At 52.3% G+C, this 14,812-nt stretch overlaps 1 protein-coding gene across 1 annotated transcript in view; it reads left to right on the top strand.

The window, feature by feature from the left end:
- Positions 1-2,014: 2,014 nt before the first annotated feature.
- Positions 2,015-14,812, top strand: part of KCNK12 (potassium two pore domain channel subfamily K member 12) — a 47,155-nt gene continuing 34,357 nt past the window's right edge. The window contains exon 1 of the mRNA XM_063077576.1: positions 2,015-2,405. Within this exon, the coding sequence (XP_062933646.1) occupies positions 2,015-2,405 (391 nt within the window). The remainder of the gene's footprint in view (positions 2,406-14,812) is intronic.

Here is a 14,812-nt window from a genome sequence, read left to right as displayed (position 1 = left end):
CTCAGTGAGTGGTGGAGGCTCGTTCAGGGAACACTTTGAACTCCCTGACCGGTAGTTGACCGACGCTGCTGCCAGCACTTTGGGCTGACCTTAGCTTGGAGTGTTTCCTATTGTGGAGGCCAGACAGCCCCAGATTGGGGATGGGACCTGGTGGGGGACAGCTCTGCATTTTGCCACCGTTCACTGGCCTGAAGTGTCTAAGCACAATCACCACCATTATCTTTTTTTTCTGTCATCTGTATCATATCATTATCATCGGTGTCCTCCTCCCCGTAGCCCATAGAAGTGGGGAGGACAGAGGAGTTGGCTGCTGGAAGAGGACGGTTTTCCGTCTGTACCGAGGACGTTCCTCGCCACAGAACTTTGTGGCCCCGGCCAAGCCGCTTATGCCCAGCGGAGAAGGGCCCGCGACACGGCTGAACACCGCCGTCCTTTCCCGCCGGGGTGGAGCAGAGAGGGCGACCATTTCTCCCGGGCGCTCCAGAGCACACCCTTCCTGGCGCCGGCCCCGGGGGAGCCGCTAGAGAGCGTCCCCCACACCTCTCTATTCCTCTACCCGCCACCGCAGCCAGGGTCTTAGCTAGGACAGTAGGGGTCGGTGAGCCGGGGTGGGGAGACGAGACCCGGCAGCCCGCCGGCCCTGGGCGCTTCCTCCTCCGGTGGCACCTGGGTCCCCACCCGCGCTTGACTCCTCCCCCGTCTCTATTCCGCAGCGTCCCCGCCCTGTCAGCACGCTGCTTCAGCGACCGCACCTGTCTCGGTGGGGGGAGGGGGAACACGCGAGGTAGAAAGGAAACGGGGGTTGGGGGCGCGGCGCAGCGGCTGAGCCGCCCCGCCCCGCCCCGCGCCGCGCCGCGCGCCCCTGCGGCCCCAGCGTCCCCGCCCGCGGCTGCGGCACCGACGCGCTGTCCGCGGTGCTGACGCCGGCCGCCCGCTCGGTCGGGAGGGGGAGCAAACGCCCTCGTTCCCGGGTCGCCCGGAGCCGAGTGACCGCCTCTCCCCACTTCCCAAGGGGTATCGTTCTCCCAAAGGCACCCTCTGAGTTCTGGCGTTGCGGTTGGATCCAGGACAAAGGAGTGAGCGAAGGAAACTTAAACTTTGGACCGGAGTCCGACAACCTGGTGTCAGGGATTCGCGTCGCGCGGCCCCCGGACCCTGAGACTGCAGAGCACCATCGAGTTGAGCGAAGTTTCGCCGCGGCGTGAGACACGGGAGAGCGCAGCGCAGCGAGGGGTGGTAGCCGGCACCGCAGTTGGATACCTGCTTCGGTGCCCCTCGTCAGTGCCGCCAGAACGACCGGGAGTTGTCGCAGGAGCCCAACTCTCCACCCCCTCCCTCCTTTCCTTACTCACCCCTCCCCAACACCCCGCCCCGGGCGCCGGTGACTCCGCCTCTCGGTGCCGGGCGGCTCTTCGGCTGGAGCTGGGAAGGGAGCGTTTCCCCGGACTCGGCTCGACTCTGAGGCTCCGAAGCCGTCGCTGCCAGCACAGCCTCGGGGACGGGAGCAGGACTGCCCGCGCAGCCTGCGCCTAGGATCCGCCAAGTCGGGAACGCCTCATGGGACGCCCCCGGAGGCTCTCTCCGCGCCCGGCTGCCGCGTCCCGGTCCTAGGCGCCCGGGCTCCACGGCCTGCCCCGCCCGCAGCCCGCGGCCTGTCTGGAGAGGAGTATGAGGCCCGGGGCCCCGCGGACGCCGGCCACAGGGCGGCAGGGGCCTAGCTGCGGAGCCCCGCGCCCGAGGGCGGCGGGTAAGGAGCCGCGGGAGCCGGCGAGGCGTCGGGGCGCGGAGAGGTGTGCCCCAGCCCGGGCGCCCGCTGGGCCTCGGGAGCCGTGTGTGGCCTGAGCTCCGGGGAGTGGCGGAGGCGCCGCGCCGTCCGCGCTCTGGGGGAGGCGGCGAGGGGCTCCACCGCGGCCCCGGACCCCTGGCCACCATCCTCACGCTCCTGCTCCCGCGGGGGGGATGTCGCGGCCCGGGCCCCGAGCGCCGCCCCGGCCCCTGGGCTGAGCTCCGGACCATGTCCTCCCGCAGCCCCCGGCCCCCGCCCCGCCGCTGCCGCCGCCGCCCGCCGCGCCCCTCCTGCTGCTGCTGCTGCTGCCGCCGCTCACACCTCAACGAAGACACCGGCCGCTTCGTGCTGCTGGCGGCGCTCATCGGCCTCTACCTGGTGGCGGGCGCCACGGTCTTCTCTGCGCTCGAGAGCCCCGGCGAGGCGGAGGCGCGGGCGCGCTGGGGCGCCACGCTGCGCAACTTCAGCGCGGCGCACGGCGTGGCCGAGCCGGAGCTGCGCGCCTTCCTCCGGCACTACGAGGCCGCGCTGGCCGCCGGCGTCCGTGCCGACGCGCTGCGCCCGCGCTGGGACTTCCCCGGCGCCTTCTACTTCGTGGGCACCGTGGTGTCGACCATAGGTGAGCGGCTCGCCCCGCGCGCGTCTTCCCTCTGCGCGTCTTTCACCAGCCGCGCTCTCCGCTGCTCGGCGCTCGGTCCCTTCCCTTCTAGTGCCCCATTGCCTACTTCTGTCTCGCCCCCTTCTCTTCTCCCGTCCCCCTCCTCCTGCTCCTTCTCCCTCTTTCCTGGCTTCAGGCGCGGGAGGTGGCCTGAGAGGTCCGTCTCTGGTGCTTATCCACGGTTACTCGCCTGGCAGTGTTGCCAGTGGGAGAACATGACCCAGGCGCCGGGCGCACCCTGCCCGCGGGTCCCGCACTTGACGGCTCCATAGTCTAACCTCTGTGCGCTTGTTTTCTCCTCTGCAAGAGGACTGTGAGAATATGTGTCGAGGGCCTCTGGTTCCTTCTCGTCTCCTACCACACCCCCCGTGCCTCAGTTACCTCACTCAGCTAATTTCGAAAGCCCTTTCTTCCTCCACTCGCAGCGTTTTTTCTTTCCTTCTCTTTCTCCCTCTCTTGCTCTTTTTTCTTTTACCCCACGTTTCTCCCTCAGCGGCCTCTAGCCCTGTCACCCTGGGAAGAGCAACCCCTTGCCCCAGAATCGCGTTCCCGAGATCTCCTTCCGACCCACTACTGTCTACACCGCCCCTGCCCTTAAGTATAGCCGGAGGCCGGGACTTCAGCCGCTGTTGTTCTGCTCCCCCCACCGCAGGCTCTCCTCTAATTTCTTGACCTGTGTTCTTTGTTCCCTCGCCTGTAGTGGAGCTGAGGGGTAGCCAGGGAGCAAGGATGGTTCCCCTATACTTTCCATCATCCCTTCTCCCTATTGGTATAAACAGTTCATGTTTTCTCACCCTCAGGGAAAATGCTGTGCAAATACTCCAAGTCCCCTACTCCTCCCTCTTTGGCCAGATTACTGCCTCTGAGCTCCTGGAGAGTCTGAAGCCACGCTGCTCGATCCACCCATTCCCTCCTCTTTCTCTCCTCTCACCCCCCCCCCCTTCCCTGGGCCCCGGGTGTCATATGAAACAGATCTCCCTCCGTTCCCCTAGCTACTCACCTGTACAGAGTGCAAAAGAAATATGAGCTTTGTTCTTTGGCGAGTCTTTGTGTGTGTCCCACCTACTCCTGCTTGAAGTCCTAGGGTGGGAGAAGGCACTCGGCTAGTCTCACCTCCAGTCATCCCAAGGCACTGTCTCTTGGTCATGCAGTTTTGGAAGAGGCAGCTGGATTTGCTGGGCTGAGAATTGAAGGATTTCCTAGAAACACCTTCCATGGGTGGGTTCTAGGTGGCTAGGTATGCCAGCTCAGAGACAGGGGTATGGACTATCTATCCAACCAGTGTAAGTCACTGCAGATGGCTGCTTGGAAGCAGGGAGAAAGGCTGCATCTGTGTGCAGAATATGAGCAGCTAGAGATTGTTTCTGAGTGCATATGTATAGTCTATGAAAAGACTTTCTTGCCTTCAATGATTTTTCATGTGTCATGCTCGATCTGATTATTTTAAATAGAAAAGGCAAATATGGCCCAAGTCCAAAGCACACACAAATTGGATAAAAATATCTTTTAAAAGCTATATCATGTTGTTATGGTGATTGAAGATATGAAATGACCCCCTCGAAAAAATCCCCTTTTAAGAACTGCATCAAGTTGCTATAGCAACTAGAGTTTTTTTAAGTGCTTTAAAAGTACTAAGGATGCCTAGTCCTGGAGGATGACATCATGTGTTTATAGCTCATTATTGACTTGTGCTCTTCCTCTTGTAAACACACCCTTTTGCTTTCTTCCATCTAGAGGCACACCTGTGCACACATTGGCAAGTCACAGCATTTTTTCCCAGTGATGTGCTCAGGCTTCCTAATGGAACCCATAGGTTAAAGGTGAAGCTGTTGGCAGTGTCCTTTTCCCCTGTGGGTCATGAATGCATCGAAATAGTACCCCATTCCAGTGACCTGTGGTCTCTGTGCCTCTCTGATGAACTCCCTTCAATCTTTCATTCACTGCCCCTTCAGAGGCAGTGATTCTGAGCTCAGCCATGGCTTCTAAAGCTTCTCTCCTTGCTCTGTGCACAACATCAATTCAGCATGTTGGAAAATTGTACCATGCCCCAGCTTTTAATCTACCAGCAGCATTTAATCTACTGGCAGTTCTTTAGTCAAGTGAAAAGGATCTGTGTTCTCTTTCTTGATTTGTGTTTTCAGATGTAGGCAAGCAGTGTGGGAAGGCTATACTGGAGCATGTGGCCATGTTATGAATGACCCTGCACAGTGCTTCCAAAATCTACAGGGAAGTATTCAAACCAGCCTGTGGACAGCTCAGGGTTGAACTAGCCCTCTGCAGGGATGCCAAGACAGCCACATAAGTAGCAGGTCTCTGCCAGTTATCTACCTGCTCTGACATTCTGGGGCAGTGTTTCAAATTGGTCACTTCTGTCAGTGAAATAAGTTCTGCTGAATCCCCAGGTAGCATGATTGTAATCTCAGCCTTCTGTTTGCCAAATCACTTGGATGATATTTAAGTAAAGACCTAGAAAGGTTGGTTTCTCTTTTGCTTACATAGTTCCTTTCCCTTAAATGCCCCGAGTCTTCAAAGGCAATTATTATTATTACTGATGCTTTTATAGATTTAACAGCTCAGGGAGCCAAAGCTCATTCCAAAATGGTCAGTCAGAGGGATGGCTGGTTAGCTCAATTGGTTAGAGCACAGCTTTATAACACTAAGGTCACAGGTTCAAATCCCCATATTGGCCAGCTGCCAAAAAAAAAAAAAAAAAAAATCTGCCACCTCATCTAGTGAAGAGGAAAATCAGTATGGACAGTTTTATTTGATCAGTGAATATCACAGTGTGTATGGTTCATGCAGCAGTGTGGAATTCATGGGACCAAAATGATTTGGTTCAGCTATTTATACTGCTTAATCAAACAGGACATTTTTGTGTGTGGCATGAGACCCAGCTAAATGATTCATCTAAACTTTAGAATAGAAAACCCTTCCTTCATTCATCCCATAAATATGATCTATTGTGTATATCAGGCACAGTGCTATATTTTGAAAGGTTAAAGCTTGTCCTACATGGCAAAGGTTAAAGCATATTCCAACATGGGCCACTGGACTGCAGCATTTATGGGCAGCATGCCTTGGCCATTCTCACTCAAGATGATTAAAACAAGAAGAGGACCTTTGGTCCAATCCCATGTGGCACAGTGTTAAGGAAATTGTTCAAGGTCACACAGTTAATAAGAGGTTCAACTAGGTCCAGAATCTAAGTTATGCAGTGTATGTTCTACCAATTTCATGCATATAATTGGTAGAAATATTCTTATCTGAGACTGAAGTATTTAATAATGGATGCATGTGTGTCTGACACCAGGGCAGGTACCAATCCAACAACTGATTAAGTCCAGATAAAACTTGAAAGATCAGGCAGATCTTGCAGGTCTGACAGGTTAGAAGCAGCTCGCAGGTCTTAAACAGTTGGGCAGTCAAAAGCCAGTATGAAGAAGGCCAGAGAAGGAGCACTAGCAAGTAGGAGACATTCTGGTAAACTCTGGTCTAAGGACAGAAGCCACTTGCTTTCTGCCTTCTTTTTGCACCAGAGTGTGTGTGTGTGTGTGTGTGTGTGTGTGTGTGTGTGTGTGTGCACATGCATGCATGCACTCGTACTCTCAAGACTATGTGTATGTAGGGGAGAGGAAGAAGGGCCAGGGATGAGTCTTCTAGTAGGAGAACAAGGAAAGGGTAAGGTATGTTGTATGCACTCAAGGTTAGATGGAACACCATGGTGAGATGGAATATTTGTCCTGACATTTGGCTCGAACAGGGTCCTATATCCAGAGCTGGGCAGTATGCAATTGTTAGGTACATGTGTGTCCACACAGCACAGCCCCTATGGGAAAATCTGCCCATAATTATGCAGCAGTAATTGAGGCTATATAGAAAATGAATCTGAATAGCTCAAGCAAAATAAAAACCCACTTTGTAGTCTAAATTATTCATACTGATTGCTCACACTGAACTGAAATCTTGAGTAATTATTATTTCTCCCCTTTATGGTATGCGACATAATCCCTACAGGTTGAAATCAAAGTTTTTTTTAATGTGAATGCATCCATTTATTTAATCCTTCATTTAATAAACATCCAAGACAAACATAATTTATTGCACATGCATGTGTGACCTTTGGCATGTGGTTATCTGCATCTCCTGTGATGACAAGAGCTCCTAGAGATAAAGATGGTGGCTTGTGTCCTTTAGTACTAAACAATATCTTGGAGACACTACTCCAGCTCAAGGATATTCAAAACAAGCCAAAGAGTATTAATCCAGCATTTCACATCCTGAAGGATGTTTAATTGGTTTATTTTGAAAAGATTAAAGGAAAACTCAACTGGAGTTTTAATTATGCATCTGCTGTCAGATTTACATATCAGGAAGAACATATTTAAAAGTGTTTCTCAAATGGCAGCTTGATATAAACAGAAATATTTTTGCTTCCTTTTATTAGGTTTTCTGGCAATGTGTTTTAGCTATAAAGCTAAAATCATGCTGCTGTAGATGGGATGGTGTAGGTATAATTTCTGTAACAAGTCCTAACTTTTCCCCCCCTTTTTAATGTAGATTTTTAAAAACTGTTTTTGTTACAAAGGAAACGAAGACATTATAAGGCCAAAATGTCACTACTACATTTACATTCGGCTTTCTTTGTATCTAATCCAGCTGGAGTTGGTTCTGATACCTGGAATGAAATACACTACCCAGAAAGAGAGGAGCACCTTTCCTCCCTTATTTCTCTCATCGGCTAATTTTTATTGAAATATGATGCTATGATAGCTTTGAAAAAATAATAGGAACAGTTAGGGGAAAAAATCTTTAAAGTTGAAGCTCTAGATGGAGAGCAGGAAATGCTTTTCCATTCCCTGCTCCATCCTCAGCACCCAGCAGGGGACCTAGCACATAGCAAACACTCAGTAATTATTTATTAAATGAGTAAGAGAACGAATCACTCATAATGCCACTGCCCTAACACAACTCTTCATTTGTGCAGGTTCCCCTGCAGTTCCTGGTTCCCCTGCAGTTTTGTGGGGAAAGGAAAGGGCACTAACTGATATGTGCTGAGCTGCTGTCCTTTTGTTGGCATTTTGTCATCAACGTTGTTTCCATGTTTCCAACAGCCTTCACATGCTGGTTTTAGTGGGTGTGTAATATTCCATCTAGTCGGTATTCTGTAATTCACTCCACTTACTGCTGGGTAGCTGAGTGGCTCTCAGATTGGAGCTATTTTGAGTAATGCCACAGTGATCATCCTTTTGCATGTGGCCTTTTCTTTCTGTAATATCTCCTTGGGATGAATTCCCAGCAGAGAAATTGCTGAGTCAGTGGGTACTGCTGTCTTCATGGTGTTCGTAGCCAGCCCCATTGGAGTGAAGGACTGTCTGGTCTCTCCCAAGTTGGGCCTATGCCTTACAAAGCCCAGCAGAAATTGGACAGTTATCCAGCTAATTGCTCCATGGAAACGGGCCACCAATCCACTTGGCCAGGATTGCACTCAGTTCTAGGAGCTGAGCTGCCTCCTGAACAAGGCTGTGGCCTTAGTGTCTTCAGCCTTGCTTGCTTTAATGAGAGCTGCTTTCTCTTGGGAAGTTTTGGGTGAGTGGAGAAGGGCAATAGGAGAAGCAGATGGGGGCAGCTGCCAGACCATCAAAGACTGAGACAGGAGGGGCACCAGGACCCTCTTCCCATGTATCCCCTGAGCCCCCGGGAATGGTCTGCTGCTGTTCATGGGCCAGACCAGCTGAAGGGGAGCATTCTTCCATCCAGTGCTGGCTATGCTCAAGGGCCCCAGCCTTGAACAGCCAAGAATTGTGCCAAATAAAGCAAAGATACACCCCTAGAGTATTCTAGCTGGAAGCACCGCAAAAATCCTCCAGAACTTTTCCCAAGCATTTAGATCATTTTGTCAACAAAAGCCAACAAGCAGGCCATCATAGAAAACAGTAGCAGAGCCGCTCTAATTGGGAGTGAGGGCTGGAGACCTGGCTAGTGGGCCTCCCCTCGGATGCCATCCACTCCCCACAGTTTCCTCTGAGGGTCCCCAGAGCTCCTCTGACCAGCCTGAAGAGGGTCAATATAGCCTTGTTCTTCATTTTATGCAAGGCTCAGAGCGGGGAGAGGTTGCCCCAGGTCACACAGCAAGTCAGGGGCATTAGCAGCGAGCTTGAGCTCTCCCCCTGCCTTGGAAGAGTTTTGTCAATATCGTTGAAGACAGGTGTATCTCTCTCTTAGTCTCGTGCTCTCACACGAGCACACAGAACCCACTCTCACACATCGCTCGCTTTCTCACACACTGCTTGACTGGAGGGACAAGTGCAGAATCCTAGGCTTCTCAGAAGGGGTGAGCGTTAGCTGTACATAAAGGAGAAGAGGAAGAGCTTGTGGAGAGGTGGGTGTGGGCATCTGAGGAGCAGCAGAGGAAGCCGAGTGTCCTTCAGGTAAAAACTCCTGCTTGATCTGAAGGAGGTGGCCATAGCCTTGGGTCGGTGTTTGAAGGGACAGCTCAGTAAGTGCCCCCATTCCTGCCAACTAAAGTGGGACTCCCCTTACCTTACTTGTCTGCTTCAGACTGGATGGGATGGGAGACAGCAAAAGGCCATCGTTTTATGGTCACCCCAGCCCAGCCCTCAGGTCTTCTCCAAGCTTTCTGTCTCTCCCCTTGCTGCTGTCCAGCTCCACTGATGGGGTAGGGGTCACCAGCCAGCAAATTAGAATGTGTGTGGAGCCAGAGGGGCGTGTGCTGGGCAGAGTCCCAGCCTCTGATCCTCGCCCAGGGCAGTGGCAGAATTTCTATGTAGGGAGGGCTGTGGGGGTGGAGGGTTCTGAGATGTCACATTCCTCATGAGCTCCTAGCCATACCCATGCCGTTGGGCCCCACCACCCTCAGAGTAGCCAGGGTGCAGAGCAGCAGTGGCGAGTCAGACACAGGAGACTAGAACCAGCTTTGCCACTCACTGGCTGCGTGGCTGTGGGCAAGACACATTGCCACCCAGTGCCTCAGTGTCTCCATTCCTGAAAAGAAAGGAGTGCCCAGGGTCACTTGGGTCCCTTCCAGCTCTGATGTCTCATGTTTGGGAGGACGATTCACTCACATCCTAGCATAGTTTGGCATAGACTCTCAACACACCAGCTCTGCAGCCTGTCTGCCTGGGTTCCAGTGCCGATTCTGCCACTTACAAGCTGTGTGCTTCTGGTGAGTGGATAGACTTCTCCTTTTCTCGGTTTTCACATCTGTAAAATGAAGATGACAATGATCCTTGCCCCATGGGGTTATTTTAAAGATTGGAGGAGCTAATCCCTGTAGTCAGTGCCTGGTAAATCCTGAGTAGCACCAGCTCCCCAGAGCTGGGCAGACCCGGTGGTGAGCCTTGCGCTGCCTCACTCTGCAGGAGGGAGACTGAGGCACTTATCCCCTACAGCTCACCCCTGCCACACCGCCCTGTGCGTGGCCCTCTGGGTCTCAATCACCCCTGCAGCATGGCAGCTGCTGTGCTCTGGTTGGCCACTATCTCTCAGGTATGTTGCTGTCCTGTGCTGTTACGTAACTGGGCTGGAAGGGTGCTTAACATGCGTTTTCTTTGGGTCCTCACCTACAATGTCTTAATCATTTATCACATGTGTGGTGCACTTTTAATTTTAAAGAATGTATTTGGTGAATAACTGAGTGATTGAGTGGTGGGTTAGACCAGTGTCACCCAGTGCTTCTCTGCCCCCCACCTTCAGGACAAAGCCCTCAACAGCCACACCCTCCTTTTCCCCAGGTGTGCTGGGGCCTCTAGGCAGTGCTCGGGCTCAGAGGAGGTTATGGAGCTGAGGGCAGCAGAGAGGCTGATGCCAGCTGAGGCCAGGCCCACCCCCATATCTTTTCAGATAACCAAAGCATCACTGGTCTCACTGATGGACTCCCCTCCCCGCCAGGTGTCGTGCTTGCCAATTTACTGTGTTTTTATCTGTGTTTACTCAGGAACCTCCCCCAAACCCTAGGACTGCAGAGAAGATATCCCATTTCACAGATGAAGAGATGGGCTCAGAGAGGTTAAGTGACTTTCTTGGACTCACACAACTTGTCAGTCAGTGTCAGACTAGAGGATCCAGGGCTCCTGACTGCCCGGCATCTCCTCTGCTGCCCCTGAATTGTGCACTGCCACAGATGGAGAAGAACCACAGTGCAATGTGGGGTCTGCTGGGCTGTGCGGGTGGAGGAGGGGGTGTCAGCAAGGACTAACGCACAGTGTAGGGACTCTGAGACTAGGCTGTGCTGTGCTATATGCAGCCTCAATGGCTACACTGAAGTGAGGGCTGCCTGATTTCCATCCTTCACAACGCAGCGCCTCTCTGCGAAGGACACTGCCAAGCAGACAAGAGGGTAGACAAGCTTCCCATGGGGCTCACCAGAACTCTGGGAGCTTGAATGGAAGGGATCTTTGGAGGCCCATTGCACTGAGCTCCTGCTCAGAGAGAGGATCCCTGCCCTGAGGTTTCACAGCCTTGCTCTTGGGGCAGCAGCAGTGGGCCTGGGGAGGTGGGACAAAAAGCCAGATAACCAGAAGATCTTTGCTTGAGTACACCAGCAAGGAAGGTCTGAAGACATGGCCAGCTCAGGAGTCGGCCTCCCATGGGCTGGTTGGCTTGACAGAGACTCTGCCCAAGGTCCTGTCCTGGAAACAAACCCTGCCCAGACATTGGGGGAACACATAAAACCAAGTACCCTTCTATCCATCCTTAACTTCTGGCCACCCTCTCCATCAACCCAGCCCCTCCCCCGTCATAGCCCCTGCCCACACTGCAGATACTCTGGGCTGTTGCTCCTGCTGTTCTCTTCACCGGCAACACCCTTCCCTTTCTCCGCGTTTTCTACCCAGTGAACTTAGTCTTCATGGCCCAGCTCAAATGGTGCCACTAGAAAGGGACCTTCCATGAAGTCCCTTTTACTAACTCCACATGTGGAAATTGTTTCTATGCCAGTCTCCCCACCTATAATATAAGCCTCTGTGCAGTGGGATAAGGGGTGTCCAAAGCTGGCACAGGACCTAGCACATAGTAGGTGTGCAGAAAATGAGTTTCCTCTCTTCTTCTTCCAGGTCAGAAGCTATGTTGGAGTAGTGCTTGTCACTGCTACAGTTAATTAACAATGATAACCGTAGTGGTGGCAGCCGTGCTTTGAATGACTACTATGAAGTGGGCACTCTGATCCAGAGAGATGGAGATAATTAGAGCAAAGAGGTAGTTTCTGTCAATCATGGAGCGTAATGCTTGGCACAAAGTAGGTGATTAATCAACATATGTAAAATGCTTGGAATGAATGAGTAAGTGAGTAACTGAAGACCTTGGATTGTTGGAAATTAAAAAAAAGAAATGAGCAAGCCAGGCCCAAGCCGGACTCCAGGAACCTCCCAGCACTACCTCTCCTACCCCCCGGCACCTGCAGCTGGTGGGGCTGGCTGGGCACTGGTCCCTCTGTTGGGCCAGGGGTTTAGCAATCTCTCGGCAGCTGGCAGGTGTGCTGCAGAGCAGCCAGCTCATTCCGTCTGATCTCCGTGACAGCGCTATCTCTGTGGCTCTCTGAGTTGCAGCTGGTCCTTGTCCTGACCCTGCCTGGGGCCCAGCAGAATGAGGAATCTGAACCAGAATCCCTGGAATGAAACCAAACTAGACAATCCCAAGCTTCAGCTCTTGTCACCCTCGGGGGGTGGTGGGTAAAGTTCAGTACTGAGCAAGGAGGCCTGGCTTCTGGTCCCAGTCTTCCCACCAGCACAGATTCCCCATCTGGCCCTGGCCTTGGCTGTGTCCCTCAGTCATCTGGAGGCCCCATTGAATTCTTCCTCTCAGCCCAGTTCCACCTTCTCCCTTCACCTGCCCAGGACAAACCCCTTAGAAGCTGGACATTGGTTCACAAACTTGATGGAAGTTTTATCAGTCATGAAATGCAATTCTGCAAACCAGGAAAAGCCACCCCTACCCACACAGCCCAGTGCCATCATAGTGCCTCCAAAAATGCTTGGAGAAGCTTTTATTGAAATTGGGTGTCCCAGCTTTCTGGAGAGATACAGTTGAGATAAACACAAACCCTGAATCGCACTCCTCATGACTTCTCCCTAATCCTTTCCAAATCTTTCCAAATGGCCACAGTCACTTTCCCTGCTGCCAAGTGTTCTGAGTTCTGAGCGCCTCATGTGAGCCTGTTTAGCTGCTAACACCAGGACCTGCCAGCAATGCTGCAGGGATAGCCCAGGCCCAAGAGGGAAAGGAAGACACAAATCTTCTAAAATGGAAGGCCAGGAAAGAAAGCTGAGATGGCACGTGAGCTAGTTCTGAAGGAGATCTGGCAGCCTCAGTGGCAGGCAAGGAAGAGGACCCTGCCTGCGTTAGCACAGAAGTGGGACAGCAGTGTCTGACCCTGCCAGTGCCTTCTCATCACCCCTCGCCCTTCCCATTGGTATGTCATGTAATTATTTGTGTGACCATTTGTTTAGCATCTGCCGCCCTTGCCAGCCTGTGGGTTCCTGGAAGATGAGAGCCCTGTCTCCTTTGTTCCCTGCTATATCTCCCATTCCCTGGCACAGGGTATAGCACATGGGAGGGATCCAGAAATATTTTTGGAATAAATGTAAATTTGAATGAATGGCCATTTCTAAGATTCTCAACTCTACCTAGGCACCTGTTTCAGAAAAATTAAAATATGAAAACCTCTACTTACAAATCAGATGATGATTCACTTTGTAAAAGAAAGCTTGTTTTCCAAGGGATTCACTCCAGGGCTTCTGTTAAGTAGCCAGTGCATTTAAGTTGAGATATGACTTGCAACTGGTGTGGCAGGAACCCAACAGCAGCATAAAGTCCACTTTACTCACACAAGCTCCAAATCTCTAAGGCAGTGCAGCCTCTATGTGGTATTAGTGAGCAATACACATGACCCGATGGGCGGCAATTCAGGAGAGTGTGGGACAAGAGCAGAGGAGGTAGTACCCCCTGTACTGACTGGAGTCGTTAAGCTCCTGCATCAGTCAAGCAGAGATTGGACTGTATGCCTAACAGATGGAAATGGCCTTACAAAGCTCCTTGATGTGCATTGTTCAGCCAGCAGGTATGTGTTATTCATGTCTCCATTTTAAAAGTAGGAAATCTGCAATGCTGAGAGACGATTTGCAGCGCAATGTAGTGGTGAGAGGGCAATGCTGAGGGCCCTGGGCCTGGTTACAGCTCTGCCATTGGGGTTGCCAGAACACTCCCACAATTCACTGAAGTCCACCTCACTGAGTTCCTCCCCACCCCTCTCCAGTGTTCCACGGGTGCCGCATCGAAGACCCCAGCTCCTTAACCATCTCATGTCCATGTGTTTTTCTCCATCCTGCTCCAGCGGGTGGCTGTGTTCTACCTCTGTCTTTGCTATCACCAGTCACTGCACTACCTTCAGAGTTTCTGACTCCACACGTCTCACCTCTGGCCATCACTTCCCATCCTTCCAGCTCTTATCCCCTATTGCCCCACCCCAGTAATCCTTTGACTGCAAGACATGCTGTACATCAGCACTTCTGCTATTATTTCCTATCTTCTTCTTTGGGCCCTCATTTCTTTTCTAACCCAGCTTAGATTCACTCCCTCTGCAGGGACCCTAACTGTTGCCCCTCTCCCCGAGTGTCATGCCCCTGTGCCTACTCTGCCACCATTAAAATGCCGGCTTTCCAGGGGCCAGCCCGTGGCTCACTTGGGAGAGTGTGGTGCTGATAACACCAGGGCCACAAGTTCGGATCCCTATATAGGAATGGTTAGTTAGCTTGCTTGGGAGAGCGTGGTGCTGACAACACCAAGCCAAGGGTTAAGATCCCCTTACCGGTCAACTTTTAAAAAAATAATTAAAAAATTAAAAATGCCAGCTTTCCACCTATTCTTTACCTGCCTCCAAGCAGCTGAGAATAGCTAGAGAAAACCATGCAAAGATGCAGACTGCTCCAACTGAATTAGTGACCCCAAGGACCAGCCAGACACTCCACACTTGACAGCCCCCACTACCCTTCCTAGGTCAATTCACCACTTATCCCCCTCTCCCCGTTTTCAGCCTCTGATGCCTCTCACTCTCTGCTAATGGTCTTTTCTCACACTTCACTGAGGAAACAAAAGTAATCATACAGGGACTCTCTCACCTTCACACCCTGAAATTCACCCACCACGTAGAGCTGCTTTCTCTCCTGTGACACGGATGAGTTGTCCACTGTCAAATGCCTGCTTCACTGGGTCCCATCCTCCCTAACTTTCTCAAGGACTTGGTTGCTGTCAAATCCCCTGCCCCCCCCTACACCACTGTCAATTCATACTCCAGCAGTACGCATACGCGTATAAGTAGACCCCTCCCTTGACCCCGTATCACTCTCCAGCTACTT

This window comes from Cynocephalus volans, chromosome 14 (genome assembly GCF_027409185.1).
Source record: "Cynocephalus volans isolate mCynVol1 chromosome 14, mCynVol1.pri, whole genome shotgun sequence".
Lineage (NCBI taxonomy): Eukaryota > Metazoa > Chordata > Mammalia > Dermoptera > Cynocephalidae > Cynocephalus > Cynocephalus volans.
This window is presented reverse-complemented; position numbering and strand designations above follow the sequence as displayed.